The following is a 15,958-nucleotide window of genomic DNA, read 5'->3' on the forward strand; positions in this document are numbered from 1 at the left end:
CTGGGCAAAGGATAAAAAAACCAAAACAACCAGTTTTCCTTACCTTTAAGCTGAAATACCTGCCAACTAGAAATCTGTTCAATTTATGGTGAGTTTGAGATAGGCCCAGTTCTGAGTGACAAGTGAATTTTTACTCAAGTGACATTATTTTGTATTACAGCTTTCAGGTTTTGACTGTTTCTTCATGATACAGCCAGCAGGCTCTTGCATACACAGCATCTGGTATACAGCATTTAGTAAATGTTAAGTTCAAGATAAAATACAAAATATTAAGGGATTGATTTATTGAAATATGAATAAATAACAAGGATATTACAAGCCTACATTTATTTCAGGGAGAGGTTAATAATTAAGTACCTTTGGGAATGTCTGTCCCATCTCTAAGAGCTCAACCCCTACAGGTGACACGAGCTGGGAGGCACTCCAGGGTGGTTTGTCCTTGCAGAAGACATGCTGCTTCAGGAGGCTGGGGTTTCATGTGACCTTCAAGCTCAAGTGTCCCTCCTGTATGATTTCTATCCCTTATAATAAGAAATCAGTCACTTTAGGGATTTGAAGCTCAGGCACAATGGCTTCAGGTCCCAGCAGAACTTCAGGATAAGCTTTGTTCAAACCTGAGTTTTCAGTACATCTCATGCCAAAACTCATCTCTGGCACATGAAACAATCTGCTTGTTACAGCAGTCTTCAAAGAGGTTACAGCTATTTTATTTTTTAATTCAGCTTTACAGTAAGAAAATCAGAAGAAGGGGAAAATAACTAAAAAAAATTTTCACATAACTAAAAAACAAGATTAAAATTTCTCTGGTAAAACCAACATTAAATTCTGTGATTACATTTTTATACAGTATAGCTTATATGAAAAATGTTTTCCAAACTATAAAATATTTTCAGGAAGGACCAAAAAAACTTTCCTTAAAAATTATTTGTAGGATGTAGTCCTGGTGGAAAATGAACGCACATCAATAATGGTGAAATTTTTGAAGATTCAGAGCTTAACCATGGATTATGTTGTGATATAATTCTTCATAGCAAACTGTAAGTTTTCTGTCAAATCTAATTTTAGTGCATTTGCGTTTTCCAGAGATTTAGACAACTTATATATTAATTTATTTAAAAATTAAGTGTAAAGTATGCTTTTGTCAAGCAAACTTCACAAGTTCTACCTCTATCTGTATATGGATTAATAAATATTCTGTGGGGAAAAGAAAAATATCAGCTCCAAAATTAGCTGAAAAGGTTGTTTTTTGTTTTTTTTTCTGAGAGGAAGTAGAAGGATAAGAAAGACATACCAGAACTGATATGTTTCATGATGTGACTTGGGGAAAATCCACAATACATTAAATCTTACTTTAACTGCCAACAGAAAACTTACAGTGCACTGAGCTTTTTAAAAGCTTAAAGCTAGACCTACTGAGCTAGTTTTCATCTCATTTTAATGCACCTTGTGCCTAAACTATGCATTTCAGTTAAAATAAGCTGTTGTCAACAAGAATACAGTTATGAAAGTTAAAAAGATAAGGTGCAGCCTCTTTACATGGATCCCTTGTACCACATGCTGTTTCCAAACTTGTATTTGACAGTCCCCCCGTTATTAATGGCTCTAACTTTCAGGATATATACAAATACCCAAATCTTCTTTACAATTTTACAGGATAAGTGAAGGATTCAACTTCATTTCTGACTAATTTATATGGAAATTGCCCCACACTAGTTTAGCAGCAAGAATAACAAGTTGAATTCCTCAGCACTATATTGTATTTTTCCAACAGCTTACAATGTACTGAATTTATACTTTTTTAGAGCTTTCACCTGGCAATATGTAATGCTGTGGAAAAACAGGCAGGGATCTTGAGATTGTAAAATTATTTCAATATTAAAGTGACAGTTTTACATATTTTTCATGTGTTCTTTTACAGAGATGTTATTCTCTTCATCAGCTGACATCAGCAGTGCCAGTAATTACTGACGACCCATCCACAAGCACATTCCAAAATAATTATTGTTCATATGGTGTTGAGGATGGAATTATTCAATTTATTTGTTACCTAGGAGCTGTGAATCATTCAAGTTTCAATAATATTAGTCCTTAAACATTTAGCTCGAAGGTAGTACAAAATATTACTGTAACATAAGGAAGATCATCCCAAATTCTGAGATTCTACGAGAATTCAGACTTCCTTTGCTTTCCAGGGCCATCTTCTCCTAGAAGTCCTTAAATATAGTCATGAATTCTCAGTTCAGTTTTCTAGAAGAGGAAACAGATTAGATTAATGTACCTTCACATATGAGATGATTTTTTATTTGTCTAAACAAACAAATCAATTAAGGTTACACGTGAAAGGTTTCCATTCCAATAAAACACTACAGCGCTTCAAGACACCACAAAATTTGCTCTCTTACACCAAGGAGTAGAAAATTCACTAAGAATTTGGAGCTGCAGATGGAATTCCACAGAAAAATCCCTGACCCTGGGTCAGTGGCATGCTGGCTCAGCAGAGCAACACTTAAGAGCTGTTTTCCCCATGACTCCATAAAACTTAAAATTAGAGGGTTTTAAAATAATGAGCTGAACGTAGACAACTTTTATGAAAATATATTTCTATATGTGTTTAGGGCCCTTAGGATTCTGGTTTTCAAGCCTTCTGGGTGAAGGCTCCAGCATGAGTACCCCAGATTTTCAGCATTAAGTTCCCCATAAAGGAACAGGGGACAGCTTAAGAGGTGCTGGACAAAAGCTAAACACAAAGCTCTTGGTTACAGCAGGCTGTCCCTCCACCAGTTACATGGAATTTGCTACACTGCAGAAGAGTTTAGAAGTCAAGGCTCCACAGCTGCAGCACAAGAGAACTTTGCATGGTAGCAGAGACTCATGGTTTCTGCTGCAGGGACAGTTCACATAATTTAAAAGTGCACTGACAGGGTCAGTGCAGGCACTGTGAACAGTTATTGCTAAGAGCTCACACACCTTGCCTAAGAGCACAAGCTGAAACTGGCCACGGGACAGGAGAAAAGGACTCATTTTGTAATTCTGTTTTCTCACTGAGTGTACTTGATCAGCTTCCTACACATTGTTAAAGGAGATAGAACTCCAGATAGAAATGTGCTGCAGAAGCACATAGTCCTTAAATACAGGCTCTTTGTCAACTGCATAAAGATACAGGAAAATCCAATGGATGCAAACTGAATCTGGTCAAGCCAAACTAAAAGCAATGTACCATGTGTTTATTCATCAAAGCAGTGAATTACTAGGACAATTACTAGAAAAATTGCTGGAAAGGTGCTTTTCTAAAAACTGATTTCTGTCTGAATCTGTTGCTGGATTGAGGGTCAGAATAGATGTTAAAAAAAGATTTTCAAGAACAGCACACTGTTCAGAGAGAGGGAGAAAACACAGCCGTGCAAGAGCAATTAGCAGAACACTGAAGTTCATAGAAACTTCAAGTAAAATACTTAAAACAAATAGTTTTGATTTAAACCACCCCAACTTCTTCCTTGCTGACAAGGGGAAATTTCCATTCGCTAGTGCAAAGAATGAGCAAAATGTGCATAACTGCCTGAAAGCCTCAGCCCTGCAATCTCTGGTTTCATCAGACAGTGCAGCAACACCGATGCTGCTGCTGACAGCTCTGAGGCAGGGGAGCTCCCTGGCAGATTTGCAGCCTCTGTGGTGCTGTATTGTTTACAAAGCCATGGGCTGGGCCCAAAGATCGATAATCAGTGACAGGAGTGTACTTGAGGCCAGTAATTAGTGGTGAATGCCAGGGGTTGATACTGGGGCCAGTCCTGTTTAACACCTTTAGCAATAGCCTGGGTGACAGGCAGAGTGCAGAGTGCACCCTCAGCAAAGCTGCAAATTACACAAAACTGGGAGTGGCTGATATGCCAGAGGGTGGTGCTGCCATCCAGAGGGACTGCAGCTGGCTAGAAAAATGGGCTGACAGGAACCTTATGAAATACAACAGGGGGAAGTGCTTAGTCCAGCACTGCTTGGAGAAACTACTCCAGGTATCAGTATGTGCCAGCTGGGAGGCAGCTTGGCAGAAAAGGATCTGGGCATCCTGGTGGACACCACGCTGAACATGAGCCAGCAATGTGCCCTTGCAACCAAGGCCAGTGGTGTTACAGGCTTCCCTTCCAACATTATCAGCATTATCCCTTCAGGCTGAGCAAGGTGATCCTTCCTCTCTATTCAGCACTGGAGAAGCCACACCGGGAGTGTTCTGTCTGCCTCTGGCTACATGAGAGACATGGACAAACTGGAGAGAGTCCAGCAAAGGGCCATGAAGATGATTAAAGGTCAGGAGCATTTCTGAGGAAACACTGACACAGGTTGCCCAGGGAGGTGGTGGAGTTTCCCTCCCTGGAGACAATCAAAAGCTGCCTGTACACAGCCCTGGGCAACCAGACACTGTGTCCCTGGCTGAGCAAGGATGTTGGACCAGATGACCTGCAGAGCCTTCCTTCAACCTCAGCCACTCTGTGTTTCTGTGGTTTACCACAGGGGAGAAAACTATACCATGAAAACTAGCAAACATTAAAAAGCTAGAGCAAATTCAGCTAATTCTCCTAAGATACACACACGCAAATGCTCTGCAGTCTGACAGAGGAAAAAGATGTAAGTGCCAAGAGCATACTAAGCTAACGGAACCAGGTGTGAGGTGGAAGTAAGCAGACAGTAACTAGAGAACACTCACTTGATCTTTGATGCTTAGAGAGGTGAGAAAAGGCAAGATCAGAGTACAGCTACCCTTCAGCTGAAGGAAGTCAAGGTAGATGTTACAAAAATATCATAGTAAGGTACTAGAAGATGTTAAATATAGGTGACAGCACTCTACAAAGGATGTCGTAGGAAAAAAAATTGTCATGGCACAAAAGGACTAGGAAGTCCAGAAGCAGTGAAACTGGCTCAAGAAAATATGAGGAGTGAGAGGATCAAAGAATAGTTATGGTGACACTTGCAAGCCTATCCCAAGACACAATCCAGCCTCACCCACTTGTGTGCGCTCAGAATTATTTATCCTGCATCACATTTCATAGATTTAACATAAATTGCCACATATAAAGCATACTACATATGAAGTCAAATTAACCAGTACTTTCTCATACTGACAAACTTTCAAGGCAAAGAATTTTCTGTCCTGTCTAAATAATATGATAATGTTACCTATTGCTTTAAACAGGTGACACACAGTGTATGTGTTCTATTGAATGCACATCTTTACCTTCGCTTTCTTTGGTGATACACATGTACCAACCACTGGGCAATAAATGGCCAAACAACAGCAAAAGCTAGAATACCAGGAGAAATTTCAAAGGGCCACCATGATGGTTTCTAAGGAAAACAGAAAAAAAAAATCCAGTGAGCAATATGTGTGCACATATTGAATACCACCTGTATACTTCTCATCACTTCAAATGTTACAGTACCAAAGAAAATAACAGTAAGACTGTAAGAAAAGATTAATCTATGAAGTAATTTCCTCAGACAGATTATTTTTTATCTTCTAGTCAAGGAAGAGACAATACAAAAAGCACATACCAAGAGCTATAGACAAAATATTCAAATTAGTATTTTTTCACAGTTCACACTTTTTACACATCATAAAAACAGTATTTTACCTTGACAGAGGAGGTGGGCTGGTAATTTGACTGTAGTGTTGCAGATTTTGCCTTTAAATACAAACAAAGGCTTTTAAGTATAAAATAAGAAAACTGCAATTAAAATTTTTCTTCTTCACAAAACAAGAATATGAGGTTTTTCATTTTGTGATGGCTTTGCAATCTGTATATATCACAGTTTAATGCACAGAACCACCCCCATGTGATCCCACACAGCTGCTAACTTGCCTCTCATGTTTCCACTACTCTTTATAGTAATTTTATCACTTCTCTGTGTCTTAGAAAATGAATCAGTGTCACTTACTAGACCTCTTTACAGTTTTTAAAGGCTCCCATGCTCAACTTGTCATTGCAACTTTCTCAGCTCTGGTCTAGTCCCAGTTCCAGCCCAGAGCAGAAACTGCAGCAGCTTAATTTGCCTGCTTGCATGTCTGAACACCAGTCTATACTAAGGTCAGAACCACTGTTTTAGTTTGCCTGGGCTACAGCTACAGGCATGTCTAACACCGTAAAGGAAAGACTGTTCCATGTCTTCCAGGCAATCCTGATAATGGAAGTATCAGAATCTTTTCAAGACTATTCCCATACACTATTGTGGTGTTTCCACAAAGGCAAAGCAGCTGGTTTTCCAGGTCTTTCTTAATTTATGTCAACATGAAACAGAAGCTTCTCTTTCTCCTTAGGTAAGGACAGCAAGCACAGCACGAACTGCAGGGGAAGGATCTTTTACTACTTATATTGCTCAGGCAAAGATAGAAAACCAATCTGTTTAACCAAACATTAGATTCTTGAATATCTGTGATTCAGCAAAATGATGGTTTTAATAAATCCTTTTCTGTGGCTGCCTAAGATTTGGAGTATATGCATCCCATAGGATATTGCTTGTACAGCTTGCTCATTTTCATGCAGATCAAAATATATCAGCAAGTCAAACAAAACCAAACATTTTCAGGTTGCTGGTTCAACTATATTCACAACATGTTCTATTGAAACAGAAAGAAAAAAGAAACACTGTATCAATAATGTCTACACTTGCTTAAGAGTTCTATTGGCTGGATGAGGACACGATGTACAATTCCAATAAAGCTGGATTACTTCACAAAGAAAGAAAGCAATGAACAATCAAGTCTTTTGCATTCTGAATCTGAAGTTCTGCCTGTGAACATTTACCATCTGAAAGATTATTTCTCACTTTCTTTGAAAATGCTTTGAATTCTCTTAATCTGGGAACTAATAACATTAACTGTGGAGTGTCCATATAGAGCCTGTGTAATATGTATCAATAACTATGGCTAAGATCAGTCTGATAAGAAATCAGTGAAATAACATATGGTTAATTTCTTGGTAAAAAATGCATGGTTTTGCTTACATGTACCAGAGTTACGAATTGGGCTGCTAAGAGTAGGTACCAATAGGAAATTTTAAGTTGGACCCAACTACAGAACGTGACTGAAATGTCTTTACAGTTTAAGAAAATATTGTTAAAAATTTTAATCTGAAAAAGCACAAAAATATCCAAGGACATTTAATAAAAGGTGATCAAATAACTCCAAAGAATAGTACCTGTGATGCTGCAACAGCCTCCAGCATATGCAGCCTCTGCAGGACATTCTGCATGTCCTCCTGCAGCCGCATCAGCACCACTGCAATCTGCTCATTGAGGCTTCCCTGGGGGCCTCTGTCGGAGCCCCAGCGCTCGCCGTCCCCTCCACTGCCCATCTGGCCACCCTGGGACCCGTCTCCTAAAGGCTGCAGTCTATGCCCTGGTGGGAGGGAGGAAAAACAGAAACACAAAACACAGAATGGGCTACAGCTCTACTGAAAATGTTTAACAGTTCAGTTTTCTCCCTCAGTTTTCACCCAGGAGTGTGGTACTCCTCGTCACGGGCTATATTCAGACAGTTCAACAGGACTGCGAGGTCATTGAAATGTCATCTGAGATGTTTCCCTATAGCCTTAGTGTGACAGTATCATTCAAATTCCTAGAACTGCAAGAACACTTACAAAAAGCTATTAACACACAACCAGTCAAGTTCAGCAGTAAATTCTGCCTTAGTAAAAAAAGTAAGATCTGTCTTAGTATGTGTTTTAAGTATGGCAAAGTCTCCAGCTGGAAAACAAAGATCACTGGAATACAGTGAAGAGAAAAGATAATTTTCTCTAATTTTGTTGTTGAAATCAACAATACTCCCTTAAACTAGATACAACTACCACTAACTAGCCTGTCATATTTCTGCCTGTAAGTAGCAAACTTCAATAAAACAACATGAGAGAGAAGAGGAGATAGTAACTATAGTATGTTCTTTATAATAGTTTTCAACATAAGTGTTTTATTTGGATTTTCTTTTTAATTTTTCCATCTGATTATTTATAGGTGCTATACAAAAAGGCATGCTATATAAAAACAAAACACTTTCTGCCTTTTGGTTTTACAAGAAAAACTGATTTTATCCTTGACTTTAGAGATCATACCAGTGGAATCTGGTGCTGCTTGCAGGTGACACTGTTAGAAGTATTATGGAATTAAAAAGTGCAGAGGTCCAACATAAACTGAACATCTAGGCTATTATGTGATTAAGAACCATTAAGTTTTAAGCATCATAATGGATAGTATCAGAATCACTCAAAGGTGTGGCTAACATTCCAATTACACACAAAACAATATGTCACTGATTGGCATCCACTGTCACTTTCCATGGCATTCCATGGTTCAAATAAACCACCACAGAGATATAAATATAAATGTATCTTAACAATAAGTATGTAACTCCTAAAGAAACTCCTCTCAGGCACAGCGTGGTTTTGAGGATTACATTTCCAAAAACCCAAGTGCCATAAGCAGCAGTGGAGTATAAGTTACCTGCTGTAATAGGCATTTTGTTATCTATTTTTATTGTGAAGAGCAGAAGCACTACAGACATGGCTGTCCCACTGGACAGTGCTGACTGGTGCTTCTCAAACACCAGTAATTTATGGCAGTGAGGAGAGTGGGAAACACAAATGCAGGGTCACAGTACCTCTCCCTCTTCTGACACTGTAGAAATCGGCTTTTTCTCCACCTTTTTTCTCCTTGTGAGGACCTCCATTACTGGCTTTGCCATCTTCTCCTCCACATTTGACTTCACCTTGTTCTTCAGCTACTCCCTCTTCAGTGTTTCCAGGATGGAGATTCCCATAAGTCATGCAAGTGCGCCTTGGAAAATCCGTATTTTCTAACAGAGGACTGTGATCTACATCCAAGAAATGGGATGAATGCTTTAAAGATCCTTTAGCTGATGTGATGATCTCCAAGGGCTACAAATTAACATTAGCAAGTAATTAAATTCTGTAAAATATGACAGTTAAACATTAAAAAGGAAAAAAATATCATCTTTACTTTCACATTAGGAAAATATTTTGCCCAGAATTAAGACTTCTTTTAAGGGGAGCAGTTGTTTTCGTGTAGAATATACTTACTATTGTCTAAATGTTATTTCCAGACTGAGAAGGCATTTCAGGCAAATCTCACAACAGTGATACCACAGGAATTTCTTTAGACATTTCCAACATACACTAATACTCAGTAATTACTAAAATAGAACATTAATGTCTAAAAACATTCAATTTTCCCCTGTAAAACTGTCTTTACTTCCTGGACAGTGAAACAGCCTCTTCCCTTGAATTTGGGAGGCACAGTCAGAAGGCCCATGCTGTCAGCAGCCCTGGGCAGGCAGTTTTTGCACTCACAGCAAAGAGAGCAGCAGTTTATCATCAGCCTGCTCCGAACAGCGTGGCTGCACCTGCACCCCACACCAAACAAAGGAAAGGCAGAGTGTTCTACCAGTTTCTCACTCAAAACTGCAGGAAGACAGTAAAAAAGCATGACACAGGTGCTGTTCAGGTTCTGCCCTGGGGCTGTCTTGGTGGGTGGTTCAAGCAGCCCTTGGCACAGGGCAAGGACAGGCCCTTGCACAAGGATACACTGAAGCAGACTGGGCACCTCAGTCAGCCGAAAAAGAACTTCATGGAGAAGTCACAACAACCAAAAGGAGGGGCAGTGAAATGGAAACTGCTGCCCACATTTGTAGAATAGCAGTTCTGGATCATTAGAACTGAAGGGCAGAGTGCTGTCTACATCTTTTCCAAGGAACAGCTTTATTTATTTCTTTAAGTGAGCCTCTTCTAGTTTGAACTGATTGACCTGTAGTTCTACCTGTGTATTTCTTTACATATACCTGAACATTTGTTATTTTGTGCAAAACTGGAACTTTCCTCATGCAGGTTGGGAAACTCTGACAAATTATCCACCCACTTCAATTAAAGAATTTCAAACAAGCTTGAACGATACACAAGGTTGGGAAATCAACTAGATAAAACAGCTTGCAGCACTTCTATCAAATTACATTTCCCAACATGCTTTATTACTGGGCAGAATTTTGATTTGTTAAAATGAATTCCCTACATACTCAGGAAAGAGCCAGACAAGAGAATGATGCAATATTCGAGTGCTTCTGGCCTTTATGATCCCAGGCACCATTTACACATTTCTCTCCTGAATCAGGAAATGAGGTTTCTGAGTACAACCTACAAAGCCCACACTTAACCTGGGCCTCTGAAAGAGGACTAGGCCAGAAAGCCAACAAAGATTACAGTTAAGAGTAGTAATCAGCAGGAGCACAAATCCAGTCAGAACTACGGCAGCACAGCTGATGCACACCTTTTATAGGTAAGTCAGAGGTGTACATTATGATGAAAGAGAATACAAGAGAACATAGAAATCCTTATAATCCCCCGCTTCTTTAGACTAGGCCACTTGTAGGCACTGGCCTACAGGCCACCTGCTAATACTTATTCTTTATTTATTCTAAGAAACAAATGCAGAAGTCATCAGACCAGAAAAAAGGCAAGCAAAAAGTGAATTGTTACGATGATACTTCCCATTTGTTAAAAATAGCTGAATTCTGGTCCCTACATGTTATAAGACCCTATATTAATTTGTAGACACAGACCTTAGTTTCTTTATACTGTTTTTCCTTTTTTGACAATTGTTTCTTTGTACTGTTGTTTTTGAAGCCTTCTCCTCACATAAATTCTCTGAAGGCTTCAAGGCTTTTAGATTAGCAGTAACCAAGTTGTAAAACGCTGGCAATGAAAGGAACAAAGCCCTCTAGTTCAAACAGGACAGCATGCATGAGCCACACCATTCACCTCTGCATGTCCATGTTCACTTGACTGAGACGAACCTATTGAAAAGTAAGCAGCATACCAGCTTCAAAATACATTCAGGAATACCAAACCCCTACCTCTTCTAGTCCAAGCTGCTCCATAGAGTCACAATAAACTTCACTGTCTGAATCACTGGTTAAGTGCTGAGCTGCTGAGATCTCTTCAGTATTCTCTTCACTTGCACCTGCAGGAAAAGAGGGATAGCACACATGGTTTATAAATGTGAGCCAGTGAGCCAACCCTGGCAAAGACTAGAGCAATAAGTTAAAATGCGTGAGCATCACTTCATGACCTTTCTATCTACAACTGTCATTCTAAACTTGGATTCTGAGTAAAGATGTTATATGAATTTAGGAATTATAGAAAACCTTTACTAGTGGGAAAACTATTCTTCATATTGGCATTTCTGTGTTGCAAATTTTAATTTTGTCTTTTTCATTACCCTCTCCTTCCTAATCTCAGTATAAAGCAGTTTTACTTAAAGTTACTTAGTTTCAACAAAGTGGCATTTATAAAATGTTCAGCTTTTCAGAATAATAAACCAGATGTAAGTGATTTTTGTTGTACTAACAATTCACTTTCAAAGGCAAATAGTATTTGCATAGGTAGCATAATGATATTACAAGAAAACACTTATATTTCTGTGGGTTTAGGCCTCTCTTTCTCTGAATTCATCTCTCTTTCTGTAGTAGGTACTAAAAGAAAGCCTTATTTTTAACTGCAGCTAATTAATTTGTTTTAGAATTCTGTCTTCATATTTCTGCAACTGAAAGACACCATTGCTAGTCTCTGAATCCCAGGATTAAGCTTTCAGAAAAAGAATATTTTTCATGAAAAACATGTGCAAATGAAAACGTGGTCTTGGAAGGACAATACCTTGGTGAGCAGCATTCTGAGCTATTTCCAGGCTTGGCTCCGTTTTATTTGTTTCTTCCTCTGGGTTCAAGCCATTCAAGGCAGATTTGGTCTGGATGCCATTCTGCATATCTGGGATAAAGCTGTCCTTGTAACAGCCATTACTAACAATACCTTCCAAATCCTTAGCAGCTGCTGATTCGGATTTCACATTCTTATAATCTGTAAAAGAAAAGAAAACTTTGCAAAGAGAAAGCTCTATACCTAATATCTCCAACCATATTTCTTCAAGCAGCTAGCTTACTAATGGACTGTATGTATAATGTATCTGCAGAACAAAACATGTAAATGCCCCTATATCCCCATTTGTGTGGATTGTTCTGTTCTTTTATAAAAAGCATAAAGAGCAGATGCTTAAAACATAAGGAAGTAAATCTGAAGTAGGTGTCTCTTCTAAGTGAAATAATAATCCGAATGTCCTTGGAGGACATCTGTATAGAATTCTAAATATGTTATTTCATTTGGGTTTCACTAGATGCTGTTATTTCAGCATCCAAATGCCTCTAAATTAATCTCACTGAAAGTTCTTTTTTACTGTCTCTGCAGAAAAAAAAAGTAATTTTCAATTCTACTCTTACAGGCCATGTAGTCATTCATAGCTCTTACAAAAAAAAAAAAAACCTGACAACAAAACCCAAACAATGCAGGGGATAGATATTTAGACAACCTTTTGACAGAACTTACTATGCAAGTCAAAAATCATACAGCATAGCTATCAAATTTGTACTAGTTTTAATTCTTACAGCCTAGGCTGAAACACAGACATCTTTCACATATGCATTCACATGTATTTCCATCTAATTCCCTTGAAAAAGCATTCACGATACTTTGATATCTTCTGCCACTCAGGTGGCTAAGAACAACTCTGGGACACACACTGGTCCAGAAAACTTACCTTTTCCATTTACCTGCACTTCTTTTTCTTCCTCTTCACGAAGCCCTTCTTCTTCTGATTCTGCTCCACTATCACTGCTTTCAGCTTTTCCATTTACAGCTTTTATATTTGGAGTGGAATTCATAACATTACTAAGGTCTAAGAAAAAAAGCAAAGAAAAAAATGTATTTTAAAGGAAACAAACATACACTACCACTATCACCCCCAAAACTATCAGTAACAGTTCTACAGAAGTAGGTCCATATTAGAAGATGTACCAAATAATGGCAACTTATTTCTGTAAGCTCTTTATTAATTGATTTAATGTTTCTCTTTTGTGGCCCATCACTGAATGCTTGACTGCTGGTGCAGATATTCTCAATGACTCTGGGCAGCCTCCAGGGAAGAGACTGCAGCCACTTTCAGAAAGAGCTCAGACCAAGCCTATTACTGTATTTACGTTACAGCTGCAGCTGGGACTGATGTGGCCATGTTCTTTTAAACTCAGAAATCACTGTTTTAACAGAATTTCTCTCTGGGGCTGAAATGCTTCAAACCTGCTTACAGTTCAGAGGCAAATCTTGAAACATTGTATTCAATTACGTGAACAACAGAATTCTGAATAAAGTAAATACAATATTCCACACATCTTCTGCTGTAATTTAGGCAGTTGCAAAATATGGTAATATGACTCACATTTATACAGATCTTTACCTAACAAATGACACATGGAAATAAATTCCCTGATTTGAGTGAAAAAGTTGATGAAATTAATATATACACTGAGCATTTTTTTCATTAATATTTAAAGAAACAAATATTGAAATAGACAAAGTAACTACCAAATCCGTTTTTTCCACATCTTTGATCACTCCGAGGATCACAATTTACTGTAACCGTACAAAAAACTGAAAGGTAAAGATTCATTAAAAAGATGAAGTATATAAAGAACAATTGTACCATCTTCTGTAAAAAGTTATGGTCAAATACATCCTGATGATCATTTAAGCCTCCTATGTTAGGACAGAGTACAAAGGTACAAAGAGGGGACAGTTTCTGTGAGACACTTGCACAGATTACATGTTGGATCCAAGGCTGAAATCTGACTGTTTTAATTGTCACCACAGCATTTCATTTGTGTAATTTCCACGTTCCCTTGTCAGAACCTTGAAAGATTTATTCTCACGTGTTGGATTAACATTAAGCTGCAAAATAATATCCAATTACACCAGAGTTGCCAAACCAGCTTCACTACTTTCTCTGCTGCATGGTAATTTAAAGCTAAGGCTTTTTTCTACTTTAACCTTCCAATGAAGAGCCTTCCCACATTTCTCTAGTTTCCAGCTTATCCACAGCACTTTAAAAAAACAAAAAAAGGGTAAAGCAACTTATTGTATAGTAACAATGAATATGTTAAATATTAAGTTCACCTTAGTTTTATTGCAAGGTAATGTTTCTGTGGGCACCCTGAATCACTGCTTTGGATTTATTTAATCCATCTCTTTATCTGAAGATTAAAAAAACCCTACTTTATTGTAAAATGAGAACTGGAAAAGCAATTGTCTATCTTGTACACCACAAGAATATAAGCACCTGCTCATTTTCTTCTCATAGGTCACTACTTATTTGCACAGAAATTTGCTTCACAAAAGAGAAATCCCAACATATTCCCATTTTTTTTCACAAATGTGTTTCATGAATTGCAAATCCAGTTCTCAAGATGTTTTTCTGAGCAGCATAAGAAGGATAAGGCAGCAGTTATGTCCTCACAGCATGAGCATTAGGCAGAGACACAGCCCCCTTGGCACCGTAAGGCACACGTCACCCTTCCCTTTAACAATATGGGGGCGGGGACACAATCATCCATGTGTCCTACCCAGCTGTGGGAGTAAACAGGAAAGACAAGACCAGGAGGAACACTGAGCTATGAAGGAGAATTAAAACTGTAAAGCTCCTCACCCTACCAAAGATACCGCAAAAAGCCCCAGCTACACCATAAGGCTTTTCCTAAGATATACTTATTTTCTTTTTGAAATTAATGTTTTTCAACATTCAAGCATGTTCTTTCTGTTCTCCTTACTTGCAGTAAAGAGATTATTCATTTGGGGAATTTTCTAAGTGATCTATTACATACATTTAAATTAAGAGGAGGAACTGAGAGACTGTATCAACAGTTACAGATTTATGGTATCACATCACAGGACACCTGAATAACTGAAATCCATCAGGATCGTATTTCTTCCACTAAGTCATTCTTGGCAACAGTGCTCCCAAAGACCATAAAGAGGCATTGCTTTGATGCAGACTCCACAACCCTGTACAGAGTTTGGCCACCTCAAATGCCAGGCCTAATTGTGTGCTTTTCCTCAGAACCTTTACACTGCTACCCTCATCAGGTCCATCCCCAATTGCTTTTACTACATGGGACACCCATGGCTGGCTGCCATTCTTGTTGCTCTGAGTATCTGCTAAAGAACCAGACATGATGGTCAATCACCAATTAATCCTGGGGGTGACAGGTTTACAGACTAAGCAAAGCCAACTAGCAGTGACTTCTACATCCCCTGCCAGTAGGCTAATGGCTGTTCCCTGAGGAATGTATATTCTCAATGTGAATGACAGAAGTCAATCAAGCTTTTAATACCTTACTTGGCTTGCGCTAATCCCATCCAGCCACCCCTCAACCCTTTACTTCATCTACTCACTTCAACTGCATACAAAATGTTAGAAGCTTTTTCTGTTGCCCTACTTTAGATACCGTAGAATTCCTCTTGGTTTATTATTTTAATCTCACTACATACAACATCAAACTGTGAAATTTGTGACAATTTTTTAAATCAAAGCTTTGCTGGTTTTTATCCATAGCTAAATTCTATTCTGTAAAGGCCTGGGGTGTGGGTTTAGGGTTTTTAATGCTAAATAGTAGGAGCTGTATAACAGTAACAACTTGAAATAGAAAGATTTGACCAAAAAAAAGAAAAAAAAAAAAGGCAAGATAGAAAGGATGTGAAGAACAAACATGCAGCTTCTCTACAAGCTTTCACCAGATGTTTATTTTCTAGTATCAGCTCTATTAAGAGATTTCCTACAAGCCATTCTAAGTATATTTCTTTAAAGGCATCACTACAATTCTCCTCAATGGCCTGTATAATGGGGCTAAGTTTCTCAAAAGTATGTGGTTTTCAACTCATCACATATTTTGAGGCTGTTTTTGTTACCCAGATGGGAGTTCAGAACTTAAATGCCTCTGCAGATCTGCCCCAGCTTGAAGGTCATTTGACAAAGAGAACCTTGCCTAGCAGGTTTTCCCCAAATGCCTTGTATTTTTGTTTTATGAACAGGC

The 15,958-nt window shown here is 38.4% G+C and overlaps 1 protein-coding gene across 1 annotated transcript in view; it reads right to left on the reverse strand.

Moving 5' to 3' along the window:
- Nucleotides 1-269: 269 nt before the first annotated feature.
- The window catches only part of ACBD5 (acyl-CoA binding domain containing 5), a 29,884-nt gene continuing 14,195 nt past the window's right edge, over nucleotides 270-15,958 (reverse strand). The window contains exons 5-12 of the mRNA XM_041488515.1: nucleotides 12,637-12,774; nucleotides 11,703-11,903; nucleotides 10,904-11,010; nucleotides 8,639-8,915; nucleotides 7,185-7,384; nucleotides 5,622-5,672; nucleotides 5,225-5,334; nucleotides 270-2,247 (exon numbers count right to left, since the gene is read on the reverse strand). Of these exons, the coding sequence (XP_041344449.1) occupies nucleotides 2,235-2,247; nucleotides 5,225-5,334; nucleotides 5,622-5,672; nucleotides 7,185-7,384; nucleotides 8,639-8,915; nucleotides 10,904-11,010; nucleotides 11,703-11,903; nucleotides 12,637-12,774 (1,097 nt within the window). The 3' untranslated portion in view covers nucleotides 270-2,234. The remainder of the gene's footprint in view (nucleotides 2,248-5,224; nucleotides 5,335-5,621; nucleotides 5,673-7,184; nucleotides 7,385-8,638; nucleotides 8,916-10,903; nucleotides 11,011-11,702; nucleotides 11,904-12,636; nucleotides 12,775-15,958) is intronic.

The sequence above is a fragment of the Pyrgilauda ruficollis genome, unplaced genomic scaffold (assembly GCF_017590135.1).
Source record: "Pyrgilauda ruficollis isolate IOZ18807 unplaced genomic scaffold, ASM1759013v1 scaffold12, whole genome shotgun sequence".
Lineage (NCBI taxonomy): Eukaryota > Metazoa > Chordata > Aves > Passeriformes > Passeridae > Pyrgilauda > Pyrgilauda ruficollis.